Below are 11,597 nucleotides of genomic sequence, written 5' to 3' on the forward strand. Positions count from 1 at the left end.
TGCACGAACATCCTGGAAAAGGACACAGCTATATATAATAATCAAGGGATCCTTTCGAAAATGGGCCTACATCATTAATTTACTAAGTCTATGCTGAGTATTATACATTTACAAGGCCTGCTATATTAATAGCTGAGAGAGCTCATAATACATCAAATAATGTACACTTCACATTATCACATTGCAAAATAATAATATTACTCAAATCACTTTATTCTATCGATTTAGCTGGATTATGTTTTAAGGTACACTGATTCAAAGTCGTCTCCTAGGGCTCCATAGGAATCATCAATAACAGAGGCAGTAACACATCCTATCGAAACTCAGAGAAAATACAAACCTCAGTAATCATTTCTGGGCGAATCGACTGCCGAAGAACACATAGTGCACCATTCTTTCCATGACCAGAACAACATACCTGAGAAACACTCAAGCAATAAGATCAGGATGGTGCAAGTTTTATCCTTTTCCCATTCCTGTTTTTCTCATTAAGAATTGTACACAGACCTAACCCAACGCCACACTACCCATTACCACTTGAGCTGAACCCTAACTGGATAAGAAGTTTAGCAAAACATGACAAAGTTGAAGCCTGAAGGCATGATTCTGCTTTTGATATTATTTTTTAGGTAAAATAAAATTTTATTGAATAATACTGATTTATATTTTAATGAGCTTAATTCTTTCTGTAAGGAAGTGTACCACATAATCATGCAGAAGGGAACAAGTTGTACACCAAGTTACTAAACTGACCAGTTCATAGTTACTTTGTTTGGAAACTCCAGTTGCATTTGCATCTGCATTTATCCTTAAACCATAAGAGAAGTCCTTCAAAGGACCAACATTAATCAATGAATCCCTCACAGCAAATGAGAAGGTTTTCTGCACAAAAGGACAACAATATTTTATGTGTATATATATAGATAAATTCTATTATAAATAAAACATCGTAAGAATTAGAAACAATACCGTACATATGGATCATAAGTATGGCAGCCTTGTTAACAATGTAAAACAAAGACTCCAAGAAATAATTGTAATTGAATTATCAAAAGAAGACAGTTGCAAACAATGACTAGCAATTTGTCTAGCACAACAAGACAAACAAACTAGAATACATCAATGATTATTCACCAAATTTCTAAAATTACTTGAAAGTAGCTTAGACCATGTTTGTTTAAAAAATAAAAACATTACACTTTCAATCCAAACATCTTTTAAACACCTAAACAATTTTTCCTCTAAAACAAACTATCAAATCATTTGCCTTGGTTTCCATGACAAAAACAAACACAAAATCCAACATGACTTTCATAAAAACCCAAAAAATCTTATTGGTGGATCCCACTACTTGTACAAATCCCAATAAAGTTTTTTTGATTGGTAAACTACAAATCCCAATAAATATCTCAAAAACTTCTAAACATATTTTCTACAGGTCCAACCACTTCTACAAATGTCAAAACAAAATATCTCAAAAAATCCCTCTAAAGAATTTAAAAGTTTTCAGGAAAATATTCAATCCAAACAAGGCCATGTCTATAACATAAACAGAGAACAGTAAATAGAAGTTCTACAACATTCTGATGGTGGCACAGAGTCAGATAGGTATACAAGGAAGTCAAAAGCACACATACATTACTTTATGGATCTGAATGATTGGGAAAAGCAGCACATTTTTCAAAGGTTCTAATTTGAAAGGGTAGGCAAATTATTTAGGAGGTTCCCATGTAGAGATGACCAGCTCCTTTGATTGCAATATTCAGCCACCAGTTTTTAGATGCTTAAATAACCATGGAAGTGGGTCTTAAATTTGATGTTTTAGATAACCTTTCCGAACAACAAAGGGATTTGGCTCCCTGTTTGTGTTTTCATAAAAATTCTTCAAATGCAAACTATTGCACGTTGACATAACGATAGACAACCTGTGTTGAATCAGCATTATTTGGAGCAGAGCCATACAAGGAAATCTCATCACCGCTAACCATATCTTGCAAAGCATCGGAAGATGATCTTCGCAATCGCTTTACTGGAGGGGCATCACCTTCGATATCTCCAACCTGTAAAGATAATGTTTTAAAAGAAAAATACAATGAAAGATATTGTACATCAGCACCCAGAAAGACAAAAACAAATCACATTTAAAAAAAAAAAAAAAAAAAAAAAAAGATAACAGAGAACTTATTTGAAATTTTCAACGAACCATGACATCTGAAGTTAAAAAGAAAAATACAATGAAAGATATTGTACATCAGCAACCAAAGTATCAGCGTTCACTGGTGATAGGTTAAGACACAAAATTTAGCTAGCACAATCAGATTACGGTGCTCAAAAAATAAAACATCATTAGGTTGAACCTTCTTGCAACGAGGTAGAAAAGGGAAGTTGATTTCCAATACAAACCTCTTCCTTTTGACCAGATGACAGTACCGCAGAACCCAATCCACAAGTAAATTGCACAAGCAAACTATCTCCCAACCGGCTGCCCAGAAAAAAAAACGAGTTCCCAATTGTTGTAATCCCCTGTAAAAAAAAATTGGTAGATATCCCCAAAACAACAATAATTAAACAGTGAAATTTAGAAAAAACAGAAACAAAATGCTAGATAGTTTAATGCTACTAAGAGATTAGCCTGGAAAGGTCTTAAAATATGTAACCAACCGATGTAAGCACCGAAGCTTTAGATTTTGAAAGATCAAGTCTGTACACAACCCTGTCATTCCAAACAGAAACTTCAGAATTATAGGTATAACACCATGTAATCCAAGAAGAAATTATTATTTGGCAGTCCATCTAGTTCACATGGGGAGGAAACTCTGGTTTTATACACATTATTTCAGAGCTGCAATTGCACTTATAACAGCATTAGTCATTTTATTTTTTATTATAAACAACCTAACCAAACAAGAGTGTCAAACACAAATATTATGGGCTGCAGACTAGATCGCATCATGGAAATTTGAGATTCTTTCACTTCAAGGGAAATCAATGCTTCACTTTTCAAGCAGCATATACTAAAATGATACAGATGACTGAAAACAAATTGCAATGATGATAACGTGTCCCCTTGATGCAAACTGCAAAAGCTCTCAAAGAAATCAGATGCCGTACCATTTATCAAGACAGAATCTACACAAGAGAAACAATGTGCTACCACTTGCATCAGGCCAATTGCAAAAGGCCAAAAAAAAAAAAAAGAAGAAAAAGGAGAGGAACAGAGAGAACGTGATGACCTACCGGCCATCATAGACCAGGGTCAGTAAGAGCAGTTCCCCAGTTTTTGTTGACACCAAGGCCACATCAGTCAATAACCAAGTTGCATTGGCAACATCAAGCTCTACACTAAAACTTGATCTCGGCATCTCCTGACTGAAATAAAATACAAAGAACTTCAAACATGAGAAAAATTCTTGCATCCAACTCAACTAAGGGGGATTAAAATCAATGCCTTTTTTACAAGTAATTGCATGCAGTTAAATAATCGCCACACAAAGGAAAATACATTTTGCACCCCAAAACTACCATCAGAAAAGCCCATTCACCTAGCAAGAGGTTATGTAATAAAAGACTGGATAGAGATAATTAGTTAGAATCTATCCTAGTGTGCTCTAAACCTACAGTCAACTAGCTACTTGCCTCAGTTGTCTCCTGAAAGAAGCATGTTTTTGGAAATTTACACCCTCAGGATCTAACCATTAAGATCAATAAAAAAACAGTACATGTGGTATAATCTTGACATTCAAATAGCGATTGATGATGCAAATTTCCAAAATGTGGTAGTTTGGGGTGCAAATCGATGGTTTTTGTAGGTTTGAGCACAAGATGAAAATGCGGTGACAATCTGGGGATGCAAATTTTAGTTTCCTCTAGATATTCTAAGTCTAGGACAAAGAAGAGAGAAGATTCAAAGACAAAAGGAAAAAAATAATTTATTTCAAAAGGAGAAAATAAATAGAGGATAGATAAAAGTTGCTACCAAACATATTCTGCATGTCTCTTAACAAGAGTATAGAATACAAAGTATACAACTATCAATATGAACAACTATTATATACTTCCTACGAACTAGGACTGCACCCTACACGCTTTTTAATATAATTGTACTACTTAAGAAAATAAAAACTCTCATCAGTAGAGGGGATGGAGAAGTAGGAAGAACAAACCGAAACCAACCATATATGAAACAGATAAATTATTCGACCACAACAAACCATTTAAGCATTAGGTCACATATTTCATATAGTTTCAATTTATAGAGGAAGCTTAAGACATACAAATATTAATGAAACAACATAAAGACAGTTTCATTTTAAGTAGGTGGAATTGGGAGAGAGAAAAGAGAAAAGTCACCCGCTGTCAACAGGAACCGCATAATTGTTCAAAGCCAACGCACATGAGGCTGACTGCACAAAAAGGAGACTGATAAATTATTTTACTATTATATGAACTTTTTTATAAGTGAAATATGGATTTTTTAAAGTAATTGATAAGTAATATATGAAGTTATGGATATCAAAGAACTCATAAAACTCTATTAAAACCTTTTCTATCAATACACTCTATTAAAACCTACAAAAGAAATGAGTAGCAATAACAGTGATAATCTCAATGGCGATAGCACAGGTGATGATGGTGATCTCAACGCAGCTGGAAATTAGTTACTTCAGTGAAACAATACCTGACTATGATAGTGAATAGAATTTGCACCAATCACAAGAACACCACCAATAGGAGATGGGACTGCAAGTAGCTTGTATGCATCATGAGGGAGATTCTAAAAGAAGAGAAAAGATAAAAAAATAAACATAAGATTAGCTTCCAAATACTTAAAAATGCAGTAATCAGGGTATATATATATTTTTATTCAGTTTTCAGCCTTGTCTGAGTGCTACAAATTCATGTCATACACCATTATATTTGGACCAAAGACCATTGACTATCAAGCAAAAACTTACAACGGCTGACCATATAAGGGGATGCTGCTTCATAGATGTGCTGATACTGAGTGCAGAAATCATGCAAGTATGGTGCTTCCAAGACAGACGCCCAGCCCAAGTCGGCTCCCGCTCATGAAGTATGACCATCACAGGCTCAATATAACCTATAAAGTATGTCATAGCAAGTTTAGAAATGCATCAAGCTCATTTGAAGTCATTTAAAGGCAGCCAAAATCATTATTACATATCTGATATGACCACAGCGTTCTTTACCACTGCAAGCAAGATTCAGCTGTAAGTTTGGAGATATATTTGCTGGAAAGAGAAAACCCGCTGCCACCCTTCACCCAACCTAGACCGACGACTGAACCTCACCACCGGCACAAACAAGGCCGACAGGCCCCGACGACTTCACTGAGGGCTGTCCGGCGTAGGTCCTAGCTCTGGCGACGTGGATTTTCGCAAGATTCTCTCTTTGTCTTTCTCGAAGGCAACATTGACCGTCGAGCATGTGCCTCCGCCACCGCCACAAACAAGACCGATGGGCTTCGGCGACTCCTTTGAGGGCCCTCTGACGTCGATCCCCCTTCGGCAACCGGGATTTTGATTTGCATTTTCGTCGGCACAGATCTGGTGTTTCTGATCTACTTTTTATTTTGTATAATCCTTGAGATGACGAAGTGAGATTATCCTGGGAGATGATCTTGTGACTTGGGATCAGACGATGACGACACGCAACGTGGATTCATCTCTAATGGAAGGTGAGAGGTGGTTGAAGGTGGAATCCAAAACTTTCGTTTTTACGAAAGGAGGAGAAAATAGCTTTCGCATCTCTGAACATAGTAAAATGATGGCTAAGTTCATGTGTCTAGGTGGGACAGGAGCTTCGTGGGTGGCTAAAGAGATAGAGGATTGTTTAGAACTCAACTGTCATGAAGGATTCTTTAGGGAGCTAAGGATGGGTAATGGAGTTTTCATCATTCAATACCATATTAACGCAAGGGGCAGCTTTTTGCAACTCTCAGAATTCCGGAATGGAAGTAGGAAAGGTTTGTTGGTGATTTCAGAAGGCGCAAATGACATTGGATGGAAAGGTTTTCTACAGTCCATTCGAAGCGTTACTGGGTCCAAAGCCGCTATTCTAAAGCATGCAAACAAAGAGGAGTTTGTTGATGGAAAGACAATGGGAAGGCCTTCCATGGTCAAAGGTGGCTCGTACGCTTCGGTGTTGAGGTCACTGGTGGGTAGTATAGCCAAGAATAGCTCCGCGGCAGAAGGAAAATGTAAGACACTTATAGGAGACAAAGGCTATCAGGTAACATTGGAGAAGTGTCTTGTGGGCTATCAAAGCTCAATTGACGGGAGTTATGGAGTATGTGAGTGATTTCATGATTAAAGTGGATAAGGGGTTGGACCTAGTGGTGGCTCGAAAACAGACCAGGGGGGGCGGGGGGTAGATCCTACAGGTTTGAAGGCCTCAAGTACGCCGGCAAAAGGCGTTTCAACGTCGTCGCAGAAAGGGTCATTGGACACCAACATCACTGTTCACGCCAGTGTCACTCAAGACATCGGTAGCCTGTCGTCTAACTGCACTCAGTCGCCAGTTGCTAATGGGGTTGGTACCTTTTTCCAGGATTTACTTTCAATTAAAGATGGGGGTTCTTCCAGGGTCTTGAATACTTTGGAAGAAACTAACGAGCCTCTTTTAGAAGATAAAAATGGGGTAACAGAAGGTAGTGCTTTCCCTACCTGTTACATGCTTCCTGAGGGAGTAGTAGGGTCTGACAAAGTGGCATAAAAAGGATCTTCAAGGGATGGAGTACATACAAGCAATGTCATCGTCGATGGAGGGGAGGAACCTTTAATAGTGACAACAACAATGGACAACAACCATATAGCTGTTGAGGAGGTTCGGGATTTGAATGCAGGATATGGCGGGGAGGAAATTATGGGTTTGTCATTGGTGCCTTGCGAGGAGGAATGTCTAGGGTCGGGAGTGCAGTTGGGTACTGTGTATGGGGATAATGTTATTACCCTGGTTTCTCTCCCTCTGATAAACAATATAACGGGTTCACCATCGGATTGGGTTCTGCATAAGGTTAACAAGATTCAACATATCGTGGGGCTCTCACTGGGAGGATGTGAATACCAATTCAAAGCACGACTCACTGCGATTGAGGCGAGCCACTCACTTAAAACCAAATCAAGTTTTAAGAAAAGCAGGGAGTTAAAGCGTCTTTCTTGGGCAATCAACTATGATGCTAAGGGTAGTAGCTCAAGTAGAGGGAAGACTAAAGGTAGGGCATCATGAAGACGTTCTTGTAGAGGGAGTTTCGGGTGGAGTATTAGTCTTACGGAAAACAAGGGGTTGGGGTTGGGGTTGGGGTTGGGGAGGGGTGTTTTATTCCAATTCAGGCTTGGTGTATTTTGGGTAGTTTTTCACAGGCTTTTAGGGTCTTTAGGAGCTCTCTAGTATGGGCTAGGTGTTTTCTTGTATATGTCCAGTGTACTTAGTTACTCCTATCGATATATATAATATTTTTACTTAAAAAAAAAAATGACCACAGCTTTTCATATAAAAATGTAAAATGCACAAGTCAAGAACATTATCCAGCAAACTGATGAAAATCATGAATAAAAGAAATTAAATGTATGGAAAATATTTTTTTTATTGGAACCGAGTTCCGGTAACAGCGTCCTGACTAATCTCGGGGTTGCACAGGCCCTCAGTAAGGAGTTTTTTGCAAGTGCACCTTAGGCAACTCAAGGGGAAAATCCCTCAGTACGATGGCCCCCTAGAGATTGTTTGCACCCAAGGAAATTTGAACTTTAGACCTAGGGAGAGCATACCCCCAAGCCCAAGGCCTTTACCACTTGAGTCAACCCTTAGGGGTTACATGTATAGGAAATATTGAAGGCAATCAATTAATGATAATATCTATTTGAGATTGATTTCTTTTTTATAAGTTAATCCTTTTTTCTTTTTGGAGGAGTGATAAGTAAGTTAAATCTTTATTAATGATCAAAGGGAATGTTGTCCAAGTAAATAGGGTGTATACATAAGATCACCTGACCTAACAAAAATAATAAAGAGCAAAACTCCTTGAGACTAGAAACAGAAAAAAAAAAAAAAAAAAAAAAAAAAAAAGAAGCCCAAAATAAGCCAACATCCAATGTAAAGGGTATAAAAAAATAAAGCTTTTAAGTTCCTCCACCATCATTTTGCTATCCTCAAAACTTCCAAACAAACAAGAAACTCACACTTTTGCCACTTGATGCAAATTATAAAGCCGTAGATGCCAGACTATAATTGGATTGCTAAATTCCAAACAAACAAGCAGTCAAGAACTTGCTCAGAGATACAGTACTGCTGCATTGTTTTTTTGATTGGGAAACAAAATTTTCTTGATCATAAAATAGACAAAGGCCCGAGTATACGGGACATATACAAGAGCATCACCTATGCATGCTAAATTGTGACATATGTTGGTATGCAGGACCCACATTTTAGGATTATATTTCATGTCAAGAAAAAATGTAGCATGTACAATCAATTCCACATACACCATAAAGCGTGTCTGGCTATAATACAAGATATTTTTTTCTCCTTCAGATGATAGGTACAAGGGTTCAACAGTCCCAAGACACTTAAACACTCCATCAATCCTCTGCTATGTGCAATGTTCTCTTCAGAATCAGACCTCTCTATAAATGTGCAGTCAAATAAAACAAAATCAATCACTGTTTGTATACCCAGGCTATTAACTCTAATTTTCCGCTCAATTTTACTCCAAGTGGCACAAGAAAATGGCATTCCTGTTTACCATCACAGATGATTCGGTACAATGTGTTTCAGTTATTATTCTCCTAGTCTGGTATCTTCAACCTAAAATTTTATTGATAGGTAAGATAAATTATATAAAAACAAATGAAATAGGCATTGCCCAAGTACACCAGGCATATACAAAATAAGACACAACCTAAGTTTCAGGTTCCTAGAATGTATTTAGGTGTTTTCTTTTGTATACTTCATGTGTACATGGGCATCACCTATTTCATTCATATTAATAAAGTTTCTTTTACTCATCAGGAAAAAGAAATATAGCTTTTTGACCCCCATAGGTACCAACACAGCCAATGACAACTTTTGCCAATTTAAAGATGCGTCTAAGTCACCTATGATTAGACAACCTGCTATGATTATGGATTGGCATACACACTTACCAAAAAAATAGGGGATTGGCATGCATCCATCCGCATTTATCTAGGAGAACCATATGCAGCATCAGATGTCATTGAATAACACCAATTTGCATAAGATCACTTGTATAAAAACACTTTATTGAACCTTTTTTTTTTTTTTTTTTTTTTTTTTTTTTTCATCCCATGGTATTTTTTTAATTAAATCTTATACTCCTGTCATGATAATCGATCAAGTTAAATTTCCCAGATGCAACCTATAAGATTGTCCCATAGCAGCTAGAGGGAGGCATTTTTTGTAGAATTACAAGGAATAGAGGATCAACAACAATAATAATAACGATCATAATAATAGTCAGGATTATTAACGCGCATGAAAATTTACTAATAACATTGAATTGAATGACCAATTTAGCTAAACTAACCAATTAAAAAACAAGAACATTTTTTGATAAGAAAGTAAGGTGGCCAATGAAATTTCTACCAAGCAAATCTAAAACATACTAATAACATTGAATTGAATGACCAATTTAGCTAAATTAACCAATTAGAAAACAAGAACATTTTTTTATAAGAAAGTAAGGTGGCCACTGAAATTTCTACCAGGCAAATCTAAAACAAAAGCATAGTTGCTCAGTAACACTTACCATGTACAAATATGAAGTCCATAACATGCTTCATGTCTAAATCTCGTAAATTAATTAGGAAGGATGACTCAATTCGAGCAGAAACAGCAACCCCAGAACCAAAAGCGTCATCATCCCCAACCAAACCAGACCCATCCTGAGAAATTAAATATATCCAAAATTTAGAAGTTAAAGCTAGGATAAAATTCGTAAGTGCTTTCCAGAAAAACCATTTTCTTATTTGGCAATGTGCATTTTAGATAATCCATCAAAAGGTCAAATGCCATATGTCATTATAGAGGATGTTAGGTTTTTGAATATTTATTGCCTCTCTTAACATTTACATTTTCAAGTAAGAAATCCATTAAAAGGCACCATAGGAGAACAGCCCTTGTCATCCTTACCTTAATTTTACCCAAGTTGTCAATATCAATACAGGGTACCAACATAAATCAGATTCTATTAGAAGTAACAACACAATCAACAAAGATGATGATTTATGTTATATCTCAATTCCCTATATCTTGCAAGATTACCTTGCAGTCTTCATAGAAATGTGATATATATATATATATATATATATATATATACATATGAAAACAGAAGTTTACTATGTTTCTCTAATCTAGTGCATTTAAAATGCTCAAACAAAAATCACCTTTACTAAGTCGGAACAGTAAGGTACAATCCACTAACCAGAATAGAAGATACCTCAGCCTACTTGGGTGAAACATCTCAAACATTAATGGACCTACAGTCTCAATCGTACAAGCAGAGTATGTGTCATTCTCATGGCTAAGTAATCAGCAGAAAAAGTGATGCACTGCACAGCTACCAATATATCTGGATATTGACAAACTACCATTGCAAATATGCAGACCACAATAATATGCAGAAAACAAAGTGATATTCTGGACTACAAGTCTCAAGGATCCAATATACCTAAACTTCAGTAGTTATGCCCAGTATCCATAGGATTTTGAAATCCAACCCCACCCAAAACCCAACCCCCTTCCCCAACAAATATATAGATTATGGGAATCCATAAAACTGAAAATGTAACTAATCATTATGGATCTCTCGTATACCAAGTATCACACAAATTGTTCAAAATAATAAACAAAACTCCTGAGGAGATATGAAAGATAACATTTGTGCCCAGCATAAAGTCTGGCTGTTCCATGGGCCTAATTTCTATACAATGTGAGGACAGAAAAAAGGCAAATAATATGGCATAAGACACAGAAGATCACATTGGCAATCCAAATAATCTTTTCATCTATAAACCTAATAATATTTTTTAGTTTTATTACATTGTTTGAGTCTGTACGCATGGCTCATCCCCCAGATCAGTACTAGAGGGTCCCACGATACCATGACCAAGTCCAGCACTTGCAACTATGACACTTAAAATCACAAGCTAATGTCCTGTGTACTTGGGCTATGCCTAGTTCTCATTAATAAAATTCTTATATCCTGATCCAAAAAAAAAATCACAAGTTAATGGTCAGAGCATTTGCTAACTCAATAAGCTTCTCTTCACAAATTTCGTAAACAAAAAATGCAGAAATCAAAATTAATCTATAAATGTAATAAACCAACAAAAAAGATAAAAGGATATGACTAAGATTTTTAAGTTACACAGTATAGGAGACAAAAGAGACCTGAACAGCCTTAAGTATTATCATTTGCAAATCATAAACAAGAGCACCGCCACACCTCCCCTGCGGATCAACCTTTACCAACGGGCCTCTAGCAAATGATTCTCTACCTCTTTTCAAATGAAGCCACTCTGGACCCTCAAAGCAGTGCATAGAGCTGAAAGCAGGATCAA

General features: G+C 36.7%; 1 protein-coding gene across 5 annotated transcripts in view; it reads right to left on the reverse strand.

The window, feature by feature from the left end:
• The window catches only part of LOC121252039 (cleavage and polyadenylation specificity factor subunit 1), a 36,122-nt gene that overhangs the window by 22,687 nt on the left and 1,838 nt on the right, over positions 1 to 11,597 (reverse strand). Inside the window, exons 1-12 of one of the 5 annotated variants that reach the window (XM_041151494.1) lie at positions 11,428 to 11,538; positions 10,460 to 10,514; positions 9,785 to 9,920; positions 4,956 to 5,101; positions 4,679 to 4,774; positions 4,351 to 4,403; positions 3,238 to 3,369; positions 2,662 to 2,713; positions 2,404 to 2,523; positions 1,926 to 2,060; positions 754 to 882; positions 341 to 418 (exon numbers count right to left, since the gene is read on the reverse strand). In XM_041151494.1, the coding sequence (XP_041007428.1) occupies positions 341 to 418; positions 754 to 882; positions 1,926 to 2,060; positions 2,404 to 2,523; positions 2,662 to 2,713; positions 3,238 to 3,369; positions 4,351 to 4,403; positions 4,679 to 4,774; positions 4,956 to 5,101; positions 9,785 to 9,818 (975 nt within the window). In that variant the 5' untranslated portion in view covers positions 9,819 to 9,920; positions 10,460 to 10,514; positions 11,428 to 11,538. Of the gene's footprint in view, positions 1 to 340; positions 419 to 753; positions 883 to 1,925; positions 2,061 to 2,403; positions 2,524 to 2,661; positions 2,714 to 3,237; positions 3,370 to 4,350; positions 4,404 to 4,678; positions 4,775 to 4,955; positions 5,102 to 5,181; positions 5,306 to 9,784; positions 9,921 to 10,459; positions 10,515 to 11,427; positions 11,584 to 11,597 lie in introns of those variants that run through there. The other 4 variants (XM_041151493.1, XM_041151495.1, XM_041151496.1 and 1 more) reach the window with 4 other exon arrangements.

This window comes from Juglans microcarpa x Juglans regia, chromosome 2S, assembly GCF_004785595.1.
Source record: "Juglans microcarpa x Juglans regia isolate MS1-56 chromosome 2S, Jm3101_v1.0, whole genome shotgun sequence".
Taxonomy (NCBI): Eukaryota; Viridiplantae; Streptophyta; class Magnoliopsida; order Fagales; family Juglandaceae; genus Juglans; species Juglans microcarpa x Juglans regia.